The 13,450-nt window shown below is 42.3% G+C and overlaps 1 protein-coding gene across 7 annotated transcripts; it reads right to left on the bottom strand.

Moving 5' to 3' along the window:
• Positions 1 to 2,819: 2,819 nt before the first annotated feature.
• On the bottom strand, positions 2,820 to 13,425 carry LOC115651670. Of its 7 annotated transcripts, XM_030562790.1 has the most exons (6): positions 13,389 to 13,425; positions 13,110 to 13,223; positions 8,723 to 9,454; positions 6,692 to 6,898; positions 4,804 to 5,020; positions 2,820 to 3,307 (listed from the first exon to the last, which is right to left on the bottom strand). In XM_030562790.1, the coding sequence occupies exons 3-6, from the start codon at positions 9,441 to 9,443 to the stop codon at positions 3,112 to 3,114; spliced, it is 1,341 nt and encodes a 446-aa protein (XP_030418650.1). In that variant the 5' UTR covers positions 9,444 to 9,454; positions 13,110 to 13,223; positions 13,389 to 13,425; the 3' UTR covers positions 2,820 to 3,111. The 7 variants fall into 7 exon arrangements, with proteins under 7 accessions (XP_030418650.1, XP_030418648.1, XP_030418651.1 ...); XM_030562788.1 differs by lacking the exon at positions 13,389 to 13,425 and having other exon boundaries at positions 13,110 to 13,377; XM_030562791.1 differs by lacking the exons at positions 13,110 to 13,223; positions 13,389 to 13,425 and adding an exon at positions 13,243 to 13,377.
• Positions 13,426 to 13,450: the final 25 nt, after the last annotated feature.

The raw sequence follows: 13,450 nt of genomic DNA, 5'->3' as shown, positions 1-13,450 counted from the left end.
AAATTCTCTTTGGTTCCCTTTTAAAACCTAACTGTTTTTCTCTGCTAAAAAGCCCCTAGCAGAGAAAAGAAAAATATAATATTCCTACTGGCTTCTGGATTTTATCTATCCCACCTCTGCCACCATGTCAATAACCTAGTCCCAGATTTGGACCTTAGCGTCCAAAATATAGGGGTTAGCATGAAAACCTCCAAGCTTAGTTACCAGCTTGGACCTGGTACTGCTGCCACCACCCAAAAAATTAGAGTGTTTTGGGGCACTCTGGTCCCCCCCAAAACCTTCCCTGGGGACCCCAAGACCCAAATCCCTTGAGTCTCACAATAAAGGGAAATAAACCTTCCTCCCCCCAGGTGTTCCTGGAGAGAGACACCGAAGCAAGCTTCGTGAATCTAAACAGAGGGATTCCACCCTCCCCGTTCCCACCTGACTTCTTCCTCCCACCAATTCCCTGGTGAGTACAGACTCAATTCCCTGGAGTTCCCCAGTAAAGAAAAACTCCAACAGGTCTTAAAAAGAAAGCTTTATATAAAAAGAAAGAAAAATACATAAAAATGGTCTCTCTGTATTAAGGTGACAAATACAGGGTCAATTGCTTAAAAGAATATTGAATAAACAGCCTTATTCAAAAAGAATACAATTCAAAGCACTCCAGCAACTATAGACATGTAAATACAAAAGAAAAACAGTAACCCTTATTGTTTTTATGATCTCTGTACTCACAACTTGGAAACAGAAGATTAGATAGCAGGAAAAAGAAATCACTTCTCAAAGCTGAGATTCAGGCAGACAGAAGACAAAGAACTCAGACACAAACTTCCCTCCACCCAGAGTTGAAAAAATCCGGTTTCCTGATTGGTCCTCTGGTCAGGTGCTTCAGGTTACTTTTTTTTCAGGTGAAAGAGACATTAACCCTTAGCTATCTGTTTATGACAGCCCCTCACTACAGAAAGGAAGTGGACAAATTGGAAAGAGTCCAGCAGAGGGCAACAAAAATGATTAGGGGGTTGAGGCACATGACTTAAGAGGAGAGGCTGGGAACTGGGATTGTTTAGTCTGCAGAAGAGAAGAATGAGGGGGGATTTGATAGCTGCTTTCAAAAGGGGGTTCTAAATAGGATGGATCTAGACTGTTCTCTGGTAGCAGATGACGGAACAAGGAGTAAGGGTCTCAAGTTGCAGTGTGGGAGGTTTAGGTTGGATATTAGGAAACACTTTCACTAGGAGGGTGGTGAAACACTGGAATGGGTTACCTAGTGAGGTGGTGGAATCTCTATCCTTGGAGGTTTTTAAGGCCCCACTTGACAAAGCCTTGGCTGGGATAATTTAGTTGGGGTTGGTCCTGCTTTGAGCAGCAAGTTGGACTAGATGACCTCCTGAGGTCTCTTACAACTCTAGTCTTCTATGATTCTATGGTTAGAGGTGATTTCTTCCATATGCCTATTGCCTATGCCAGCAAAACATGGTGTAGGACTGGCCCCAGTAAGAGACAGTCCCTGCCTGTAGACAAAAACAGACAAAGAGGAGGGGTGAAAACACAGGCAAAGTGACTCAGCAAAGCCAGGAATAGAATGTAGCTGCTTTGACACCTACTCCTGTGTCCTAGGCACTGAACCATATTGCCACTCTCTTTTTCTGGAGCAGTTACAGTGAAACATAGTGGAACCTAGCAACATGCAATACAGATCTGAGGAATGCTGTGAGCTTCATCGGAGCCTGCAAAATTTAAGCTTTAATTAAAAAAACTGAGGTTATAACTCTTAGAGTTGTTGAAACAAACCTTCTAAACATGAACCAAATGCTGCACCAAACCCTTTTTAGACAGAGAGCCTGAAACACTTGGTATGAAGCCCTCCATTTATTGGTCTAGCTTCATATGGGCCTCACCTACACTAGAAAATGTTGTAAACCATGGAATGTAGTTACACAGTTTTTAAAAATCAGGGCTTTGGAGCTATGCTCCGGCTCCGCTCCAACTCCAGGCAAAAACCTGCAGCTCCACTGCTCTGTGCTCCAGCTCTGCTCCAAAGCCCTGTTAAAAATGGTTTAAGTACTAGTACTAACCAAACTCTTTTCCACACCAGTTCAGACAAATGCAATTCATACCTGGTGGAAGGTAACAAATTTTTCATCTGTGTTTGAAGAAGGTGCTAGAGATGATCCTGTGAATTACAAACCAATAAGCCTCACTCAGACATGAGGTAAAATGGTTAAACTAGAGACATAAGCCACTTGACTTCCCAGGGCATAACGAGCATGATTGCTGCAAAGGAAAATCATGTTTCATGAATCTCTTAGAATGGGCCAATAAAATAATAGGTCATAAATTTATGGATAAAGGAGAACTGGTTGATTGTTTATTAGACTTTCAAAAAGCCCCATATAAGGACATTAAAAAAATCTAAGTGATCATCGGTTGGGAGGTAAAGAGACACTATGGATTAAAAACAGGCTAATTAATGATGGCTAAAGATTAACTAGAAGGGCCCCATGGTTCCATGCTGTGACTGGTGCAATTTGCTGGAATCCTGACTTTTTTGGTAACTCATCTTTATCCACCCATACACCTCCTTTTTGCTGGCACTTCGCTGAGGCTTATATGCTGACAAATCCCCCCCTTCTTGTGTTTCCCTTAATTATTTTCCAGTATCCCTGAGCCACAGCTTCTCTTATTTCCTCTGTCCCTTTTCCCACATCTGCGCTGCTGGCTAAAAATGTCAGTAAAATTTACCAGGCAGAAATGACAACAGAGTAAAACAAAAATATCATTTACATGTAGTCAAATATCATATTAACAGAAGTATAGAGTTTTATCAATGGCCATTGGAGACTTACTCAGAAATTTTAATATAGAATGTCAGTATTTGTTTACAGTTCTGGCTTGTTAGAGTTACAGGCTCAAAGAAGGCATTTCTGTTTTTCATATTCATAAGCCATTGGCTATAGTGAAGAGCTATACAGTCATTGAAAATGTTGGAGGTTTGTTTCCACTACCTCTCTTCCTCACATGGAATTTCAGCAGAACTTGACAGAAACATTTTTGATTTCCTGATAGCAGTACATTTAGCAATCAAAGCTCTGTAAACAGTGGTGGGTTAAAATAAAAGGCAGTGCACTACGTGCGCCATAAGCAGTCACATTTAGAAGACACTGAATGCCATTCTACAAGGAGATGTACCCTGCAGTCCGTTGTGAGGTGAAAATTCTGGATTGCTTCTTTTGTTAGATTTGTGCCACCAGTAACATCGAGTTCTCGCAAACTCTCCATTTTAGCCAAGCTCAACAAGATATTGTCAGTCAAAACAAAACCACTGCGAATGAAAAACAGATTGTACTTAGGGCTTCAGAGGCAGGTACAAACAGAGACATCTGAAATACAGAGCAAAATAACAGTTTCTATATTGGCGACTTAAAGATCCAGAATCTCCCACTAGTGATGGCAGCGATGTGTGTTCATAGAATCAGAGATTAGAGGTGGTCTGCGTGGCCTAACAGGTCTCTTCCATGTCTGTCAATGCACAAGTATGCCAGCAGTGAGTATTGTCAGGGACAAAGGATTAGTATTGTAACTAATGGTAAAGAACTTTTTATCCCAGAGGGCTTCCCTACGGAGTACGGATGGGCAAAGGGAATTACATGTCTACTCCAGAGCATGATCAGGGCATTTTGGCCAGCTCACTGCTACTCAAAGGTCAGATTCTCCCCAATTGCTGGATGAGCTACCAGGCACCCCCAACTTGGGAGAGAGAAAAAACTCTGGCTGCGTCGGATGGAGGAGTGAAAATGGCAGCCTACCAAGCCTGGACGTCACTATCTGGAAACCAGTAAGTTAAAAAGACTTCCCTAGGGGAAGGAATATTGAGGGACCAGGTGTACTATTCTCCTGCCTGAGACTATGGCTCTGCCCTTACTCCAGCTTCTCAATTCCCTGCTGGGTCCTTCAGTTTTTGGCTACCCAGCATCATTGCACAGTTGCAAGTGCTGGCATCGTACAACCCTCACCATGTCTTCAAGTCTGGCATCCTCCTACGCTCTTTGGGAGACAACTAACGAGCTCACTAGCCGTCTCATGTGGGGGTCAACAAGGTCAACTCACTTCCTACTCACGTCTCCCTGTATATTCAGAGAATAAGGAAATGAGAGCAAGTTTCCCATGCCCACAATTCTTTAGCACTTGTGAGAGCAAACACACTTGATTCTGCTCCTGCTACTGACAACCAATTGCCTATTAGCTTTACTGGCATGATAAGGGAGATATCTCCCCTGCCCTGCCCTTCCTCTCCCCTGAATACACTGGGCTGAAACTGATGGCCTGGAAGCAAGGACTCGTTCACATGGTAAATGGAACCAAAATACTGAATGCGGCTACATTTCACATCTGTAATTATTGCAGTTCAAGCCTGTTTATTGATACTCTTATTTTTGAATAACTTGACTTCTTTTTTACTGAATTATATCAAAATAGAGCATTTATTCACAAACAGACAAACTGAAATAGTCAGAGGTGTGAATTACAACTGATTTAGTTATTTCACTTCCATTTACTGGATAAGTAACTCCCAGGAGATACAAAACAGGGTAAATAAAGAACCCCCCCCTTCTTAATCGCTTTGTGTTGCCTCTTTATTTAGCTTTAAAGGGGCGTTAACTACAGCCATGTCTACACAAAGACTTGCACCAGTTTATCTAAAAATTGGTTTAAAAACCTAACACTTTTAGTTAGACCAGTGCAGCTTATAACATACAAGTCCTAATGTAGTAAATTTCTTCCATTCTTCAATATCTGCAGCACATTGTTTGGTCATACCTAAGGCAGAGTCTAGTCAGCAATGGAAAAAGATGGGGAAATTGTTTCAGAGTCTTTTCATCAAATCCATATGAGAGAGTTAGATCCATTTCTTTTAGCTTCCAGGCTTTGTCAGACAAACAGCTGAGAGCAGAGTTTGAGAGCTTGGTTCCAATCACACTTAGTTTAACAAGGCTGGAAGGAATGTTATCAACAAACATATCCAAATTGGAGATCCCTTTAAAAGCAGAGAGAGGACAAAAGAGAAAGACATTTATGACTCTTTTCATGACAATATTTTTCAAAGTAAGTATCAAGGTTTTTTTGTTTTTAAAGTAAACTTTGTCTTTTCTTTTTTTTTTAAATAGATACCAAAGTTCTATGTTTTTCATCCACTCTTCAGCAAGAATGAGACAGTGCAAAAGCATGAAAGGTACAAATAAAACCAATGTTTGTGTTACATTAGCACCTAGAGGCCCAACTAAAATCATCCCTCCATTGTGCTAGGTACAGTACACACACAGACTGTCTATACTACTGCAGTAAATCGACTTATGCTACGCAACTCCAGCTATGTGAATAATGTAGCTGGAGTTGACATACCTTAGGTGGAGTTACTGCAGGGTCTACACTGCGAGGGGTCTTATCTTATTCTTCTTGTTGGGGGTAGAGTTCAGGGGTCAACTGGAGAGCGATCTGCTGTCAATTTGGTGGGTCTTCACTAGACCTGCTAAATTGACCGCTGGTGGATCGATCTCAGAGCATCAATCCCGGCTGTAGTGTAGATATAACCTTAGTGACACACTGTCCCTGCCCAAACAGCTTACAATCTAAATAGACAAGACAGACAATGGAAGTATCACCATCCCCATTTTACAGAGGTGGAAGTAAAGCCTGGGGAGAGTAAGTGACCTCCCCAAGGTCACAGAGGAAATCCATGGCAGAGTCAGGAACTGAATTTGGATCTCCTGAGTACCATCTAGTGCCTTAACCACAAAGGCTCTCTAGGAAGACTACATTTTCAAAACCTGCATTTTCAAGTGCTTAGCTTAATAACACAGTATCTTTTGCTCCCCTAATAAAAATAAAAACTTCCAGTCCTGTGACTTAGGACTTGTCTAAACTTAATATGCTACAACCATAGGCACCGACTCTGTGGGTGTTCCAGCCCTGGGGCAGAGTGGGAGTGGAAGAGGCAGGGTGGAGGTGGGGCTAAGGAGTTGAGCACCCCTGGGGCCCAGAGGAAGCTGGCGCCTATGGCTACAGCAGCACAACTGTGCAGCTGTAGCACTTCAGTGTAGACACTAACTACAGTGACAGGAGGGGTTCTTCCATCACTGTAGTTAACCCACCTCCATGAGAGTCAGTAGTTAGGTCCATAGAAGAATTCCTTCCATTGACCTAGTGCTGTCTACACCAGGGTTAGGTTGGCATAGCAACATCTCTCAGGAGTATGGATTTTTCACACCCCTAAATTTTCAGCATAGGCCAGCCCTTATAGAGGATTAGAACTTCATAGGGGTTATCACAGGTGCAGCTGCATCCATGGCTGAAATGGGGACAAATCCCAAGTGTAGATAAGGAATAGTGGGGGTCTGTCAACTGGACTGGGAAGGAAACCAGGAAGCCATTAAGAGCCGCAAGGCCGCAGCTTCATTAAATAGTAGATATCTAGACTGATTTTTCAGTCAAGTTTGAATGAACACGGTCAAGCCAATCAGATTCTGAATTGGGGAACTGATTTTTTCAGAGACAATATTAAGATATATCAGCCAACAGAAACATCCATAAAAATAAGCTCTCTGCTGTATTGCCAGTCACCATTTAACAGAAGATGAAACTACCACAAACCTTCCTAAGCCTGCACAGAACAAAACCCCAAAACACTTCAACCATAAAAACAACTTACACAGAAGATTTAATTCTGTCAAGTTTGGTAGGTTCTTCAGCACTTGTCCAAAGACATCCACTGCGTGTAACAAAAAGTCCTTGATGTAACAAACAGTCAGTGTGTGGATGGTGGAGAGCTGACCCAGGAAACGCTCTGAAAGAAGGTTATAACCAGTTTGCCTCAAGGCCAGAGCGTGAAGCTGAAGTTTTGGAACAGGATGCAACTCTAAAAATAATGGATGATTGAAAAGGTGGGGGGAGAGTACTTATTTGACATCCCAGAGAAATTTGTTTTCCAATATTAAAGCACAAGTTATGTATAAGTCTTTACATTAGGTTCATACTTACAGTAGCACAAAGTGAATATAACAGGAAAGACAGGGGTGAAATCCCCACGCTTTGAAGAAATTAGATTGCAGCTAGCCCAAATTATTAACCAAACTGGAAGGTATCTGACAATGAGTTATCTAGAACGTTTGAACAATAAACAAACCAATCATTGGTTAGTAGAAGGGTCTGAAAAAAAGGTCAGATATGGAAATTTCATAAAGCATCCATTTTAAAATTATTTAAAATTCCTAAACTAAGGAACAAATTCAGCTGACGATCCCCAGAGAACTTTCTCTGTGCTCTCTGATTCTGTGCTGTAAAGTTGGTAAAGATACACAGGATTTTTTATACAAAACAAAGAGGTTGAATCTCTGCTTTAAGTGTAAAACTGAAGTATATTATAAAAATGCTACAATACTTAAATGTGTGTGTCAAGATTTAAAAAAAAATTACTAGTGATTTGGGAGAGACAAGGTGGGTGAGGTAATTTTTTTGTGCCTGATTTTGAGAGCAAGTGCTCAGCTCTTTCTGAAAATCAGGACCCATTAAAGGTGTCTCCATTTGGACATCAGAAAACAGACACTTAAAATCAAGTCACTTTTGAAAGTCTTAGCCAAGAACTATATCCTCCTTTTGGGTTGTGATTATATTCTACAGCCTAATCATGGGTCCCCATATTTTATTTTTAGAGCCTGGAATTCCCAAAGGAATCTAGCATCCAAAAGCTATCAAAATTCAGGGGATAGGCACACCGAATTCCTTAAGTCCCTTTTAAAAATCCCAGCCATGATCATCATTTGAAAAAGCTATTTATATATTCAGTTTAAAATACTCCACAAGCTTTAGGAAACATGTTTACGACATATCAAAACAGTAATGCAATGAAAATCTTAACCGAGTCCACTAAAGCAAGCGGATACAGTTAAGAATAAATCTTCACTACCAACATACTAATATATCCAGCATGCGGGGTGGCTCTAGGTATTTTGCCGCCCCAAGCACAGCAGCCAGGCTGCCCTCGGTGGCTTGCCTGCAGCAGGTCCCTGGTCCTGCAGATTCGGCGGCACGCCTGTGGGAGGTCCACTGAAGCCGCAGGACCAGCAGACCCTTTGCAGGCATGCTGACGAAGGCAACCTGCCTGCCACCCTTGCGGCAACCAGCAGAGTGGCCCCCCGCGGCTTGCCGCCCCAAACACGCGCTTCGCGTGCTGCAGGGGCAGCTCCAGGCCCCAGCACGCCAAGTGTGTGCTTGGGGCGGAAAGCTGCGGGGGGCGCTCTGCCGGCGCCGCGAGGGTGGCAGGCAGGTTGCCTTTGTCAGCATGCCTGAGGAGGATCCGCTGGTCCCACGGCTTCCGCGGACCTCCTGTAGGCATGCCTATGGAGGGTCCGCTGGTCCCGTGGCTTCAGCAGACCTCCTGCAGGCATGCCTGTGGGAGGTCCGCCAAAGCTGTGGGACCAGCGGACCCTCCGCAGGCAGGCCGCTGAAGGCAGGTTCTTGGGGCGCCAACATGCTTAGAGCTGCCCCTGCCAGCATGTAACCCTTTGAGCAACAATGGCTCCAATCCTGCCAGCTCTTATGCACATAGTTAATGTTTCACCCTGAGTAGTCCTATTGATTTCTCATGGTAGCAAAGTGAAACGCATGCAGCAGAGCTGGCAGGACTGGTGCCATGATTCTTAATATAGTGTATATAAATATAGCCTATAGAAACAACACTCACCTTCTGATGAATAAGAGATGGGATGTTTATCTGGCAAACTGAGGCATAACAAAAAATGCTCCTTACTCAGGATACAAGAAAGTGACAGTTCTCTAAGTTTTGGTAAATGGAATAAAACATACTCTAGTGCTTTCTCAGGAAGAGCCTTTTGCACAGTATGCAATGAGAGCATATGTAGGTTTTGTAAGCAAGCAATTTTGATCAATTCACTGCCACTTAAGAAGGTTATGCCGCACAACAACAAGTGAGTAAGGCGGTGAAAGTGCACAACTTCGCTGATTACATTTCTCTCAGATAACCTAGAGCTCGTTTTCAAGTGAAGTTTCTGTAGATCTGTGAGCAGCTGTAACCTTTGCAGAATTTCCTCACTCCAGAGGGAATCCACAGTTACATCTAGCAGACCAGGCATGAACCTCAGCAGCTTTTGCCATTGCTTAAGCCTAATTTCTTTCACTTCTACAGAAGTGATCTTTCTTTTCTGAAGCACGTCCCAGAATTTGGCGTTGAAAGCGCTTATGTGTTGGAGGACAATGGTACTCTTTTGCCACACAACAGGCTGATCAACCAGGTCCTTGAAGAAACTGCATGTGGCACGGACCTTGGATTTTTCTGCAGGAGGAAGGTACATGATTATCTCAGTCAGCATTTCTTGCGGTAACTGCAGCAAGTGACTGGCTCTCATTATCCCTGTATTACTGGCTGGCATACTTTTCTCCTGCATTCTTCCACTCCCTTTAACAAAAAAAAGACAACAATTAGTTATATAGCCAAGAAAAGTATAATGTAAATGAAAGCCCTGTGGGCCAAAGCCTACAAGAAAAGGGAGTTGACTGAATGAAGTAGCATGACTGCCACCTACATTATACCACATATTAACATGTACCACGAAATACATAAATGTGTGCATAAACTACAGTGTGTTTTGTAGAGATCCTGTAAATACCATACACGTGTTACAATAAAAGAATGTTAAGGCTGCAAGGTCAAGTACAGGAAAGTTAGGAAGTGGCAGAATTAAGGTTGTCTGTGCATAATGATACAGTAGGGAATTGAACTCTGCATTAAAAATTCAAGCTGTCACTTGAAGTATAAGGGTTTTCTGGTTTTGCTTGGGGGCTCTGTACGGAAGCGTGAGACCTGGATTTTCAGCAGTCAGCCTGTAAAGAGTCAGCCTAGAGCAAAGTGGATTAAGTTGTGCTTCTCTGTTTGGGGAGCAACCTGCTTTGTTTCACTCTGATTTTGATTCTTGTGTGGTAGGGTTCTGGAATCTAAGAAATAAAGTAGTGTGTTACTCTCTCTGGAAGGTGGCAGGGTATTTTATACTTTTATCCAACTTTGATGTTTGTATGCTACGAACATAACAGATAAGCTTTAATTACATGATCACACAGTATTTCTTCCATGGAACCTCTGCATCATTCACCACACACGAAGAACAATGTTCACAGGCCTTATCTATTGCACACCTTCCAAACCCAGAATTATTAATTTTAGGTTGTCTTCTATGCACTCATTGTACTATCTGAGCCTAAAAATATTAATGATTTTATCTTCACAACTCCCCATTTTATAAATGAACAAAGGCAAAGGCCCAGATATTTACAGGTATTTAGGCATTGCTCTGCTCTGCATTGCAATGCTCAACTGATTTAGGAGCATGTCTCATTTTTAAACATGAGTAGGAGTGTAAGTGCCTAGGTCACTTTTTAAAATGACACTTAGGCCTTGCAATGCTGAACAGAGCAACACTTAAATACCTTTAAAAATCTGGGGCAAAGTGACTTGCTCAGGGCAGCAAAGTGAATCAGCGACAGAGTTAGGATTAGAACTAGTCTGCCATAAACACCCAGTCCTGTGCTTATTCCTCCAGACAGCATTATCCTCTTATAGCTAAGCAGTCATAGCTGCAGTTGTGGGTGCTCAGCATGTCTAGAAGTCAGGCCCCAAGTGTCTCAAGTTAGGTGCTCAGAAAATGAGGAACACACAATTAGTGGCCACCTGTGAAAGTTTTGGTTTCAGTAATATGCCTTGCATCACACAAACTCTGTCTCTGAGGCAAGGACAGAACAGAGTTCTTCCAGGTAGCATTCAACTGCCTGAACCACAAAATCATCTTTTCTCTTCCTGTTGTCCTCTGCTTAATTCATGGCAGACCTTCCAGTTTCTGAAAACAAACAAGCCAGAAGTCCTACAGCCAACCGCCAAGATTCATTCAACTGCAACAAATAAAATACAGACCCTACCAAGGAAGAAATAGGAAGACAAAAAACAAGAGATTAGGGACTTAATGTGTCTAATTAATTTGCAACATGAATCAAAGAGGAAATTAAAGATTTAAGTGGATTTAATGGCATTTCTGGAGTTTTAAAGCTAAAGTATGGGTCATTAAATAATTATAAACAAAATTTGACTTCTTCCCCAAAGGCGAAAGAAGGATCAGATTTATTCAAAGATTTAAATGTATCTGAAATGAGATCTCAGAAATTAAAAGAGTATTGCAGAGCATAATAAAATTAGTACTGCTTCTGAAGCAACAGCATGCACTTTTTATAAAAATGGAACAAATAACCTTTGTGGTAAAGCCAATAGATTATGAAGTGGTTAACTAGGTAGATATGTAGAAAGGACAAAACTAATTACACTTCTGCCAAGAAAATAGCTCCAAAAGGGAGAGTAACAATTAATGACTGATTTCCAAGGTTCTTCATAGTTGCTATAAATCTCTGTAGAAATCAGAATGTAAATCCTCAAGACATGAATTATTTTTTTCATTCCAAAGAATATATTCTGGTTGAATGAGATGCATTGAGTTTCTCTTAATATTAATAGGCTCCCCAGCCTAGCTCAAGTCCTCCTCATGGTACCTTATTTCAAGTGCATAAGGAATTGGCATTCTTCCTTGATATTACAGATAATCTAGTGCAGAAGGGATAAAATGGGCAATCATATATTAAGTTTTAGGAGATTTCCTGAGGCAAAACAGTATATAAAACATTGGATGCTAGAAGATAGTAATAACCACTGCTATAGGATGGAGCCACTCATCGACACCACACATGTACCTTTGTATGTATAATACAGCCAATATGCTTTATTTCTATTGCCCTGCTACAGCCCCAAGATTTGTTTATACCTAAGCCACAATTACGATCTAAACAACTAATCACAAAATATAAAAGTGCCCCTTCCCTTGCAGCTACTGTATTGATTTTTTACCAACTTCCTCTGATGTTTTCTCTCTGTCTCTAATTCTATCTCCCTTTTAATTTTACCAGCTAATGTTGAGTTTCTTTTAAATTACCTTACCAGATGATCCCAGTTTAAGTGATTGATGCATGGTTAGAAGCACAGGTAGGTGAAACCAATAGCATAATGCAAAGTTATCGGCTTGCTGAAGAAAACAGTGCATGGGACTGGTGAGCACTTCCCTTTCAGTTTTTCACAACCAGTCCTTTCTCCTTCACCACATGCACATATAGCATGCTGTCTCTCACCCCCCTGCACACCCCTTGCTCTCTCTTCTGGGGTTGGAGTTTCTCTCTACACAGATCAGAAGGGAAGCAGCACAGATACTTAGGAAATCCATATCTGATGGTCTTAGCAAAGAATGGGGTCCAGATAGCCACTCCTGCCCAGACACCTTGAGCTTATGAAGGAGATTTTTCATCAAACTGGAGATTTTCCTGAAAAACTCAACAAGCTGTTACCAGATTCCTCTCTGAAGAGACCAAGCTTGGACTCTGAGTGCCTATAATTGTGTATTTTCCTTTTCCTTGATTTAGATTTTATATACGTGCACTGTGCCTAACTAGTGTAATTATCCAGTCAGTTACATTGTTGAATAGTTAATTACATGGCCTTTCGCCTGCAACTCTGAATTTTAAAGCTCAACTAGTGGAGCCAATCTAAATCAATGAGGTCTGGTCTATTAGATGCCTTGGCTATGTCCTGATTTCACTCCCTTTTTAATTTTTTGTTATCTCAGTGAGCTAGCACATCTGGATAAGAGTTTTTGTTAGTGTCACCGTTCACTTGTCTTTTTCCTTTTGTAACATGGGGCTAGAACTCACCATTTGAAATATTACCCCAGGCACTCATACCTACAAACCTAAAGAAGTCATTTGTAGCAAAAGGGCTGCCTCATCACCTGGTGGATATAAAAGCTTGCCCCCAAGTATCAGTGAGATTAAAAACCCACTCAGAGGGAAAATATTTCTTAAACTGAAGGGGGACTTTGCCTTTCTTGACAAAATGCAAATCAAACTGAGCAAGAACCTTTCTTTGAACAGTCTCAGGAAATTTAAAGAGCAAAGCAGAGACGCCCCTCCTGTTAATAAACAACACCTGGACCACGCAAACACCCGCACATGAGTAACTTTACTCATACAGCAAAGTTGCTCGGTTGAACGGAGTCTTTGAGGGGGAGCCAGAGTCTCTTTTCTTCGGGGTAATCTTCGCAGCCTTGCGCCAAACCGCCCACCGAGCTTCCAAAAGCAAAAGGCTGAAAAGGAAAAAAACACCTGAGAGGCGGCGGGGCGGGGCTGGCCCCTGCTCTCCCCCGCGCTGCTTCGTTCGCTGTGGGACTCGTTGCGGAGCCGAGCCAGCCCAGCCTCCCCCCACCCTCACGGAGTCAGCACGCGCCACCCCAGCAGCGGGCCGCGCTCACTTCTGTTGTTAAATAATACAGGAGGGGGAGGGGCGCGTCACCGCCCAGCCTCGGGCTCACAG

This window comes from Gopherus evgoodei, chromosome 4 (genome assembly GCF_007399415.2).
Source record: "Gopherus evgoodei ecotype Sinaloan lineage chromosome 4, rGopEvg1_v1.p, whole genome shotgun sequence".
In the NCBI taxonomy this organism is placed as follows: domain Eukaryota; kingdom Metazoa; phylum Chordata; order Testudines; family Testudinidae; genus Gopherus; species Gopherus evgoodei.
This window is presented reverse-complemented; position numbering and strand designations above follow the sequence as displayed.

Bases quoted from the DNA above. Each gene is read 5' to 3' on its own strand.
- LOC115651670 (XM_030562785.1), bottom strand. From the start codon at position 9,629: ATGCACACATTTATGTATTTCGTGGTACATGTTAATATGTGGTATAAT. The intron at 6,899-8,722 runs GTGAGTGTTGTT...CATTATTTTTAG, and splicing joins CATCTCTTATTCATCAGAAG to AGTTGCATCCTGTTCCAAAA. The intron at 3,308-4,803 runs GTATGACCAAAC...TTTCATTCGCAG, and splicing joins CTGACTAGACTCTGCCTTAG to TGGTTTTGTTTTGACTGACA.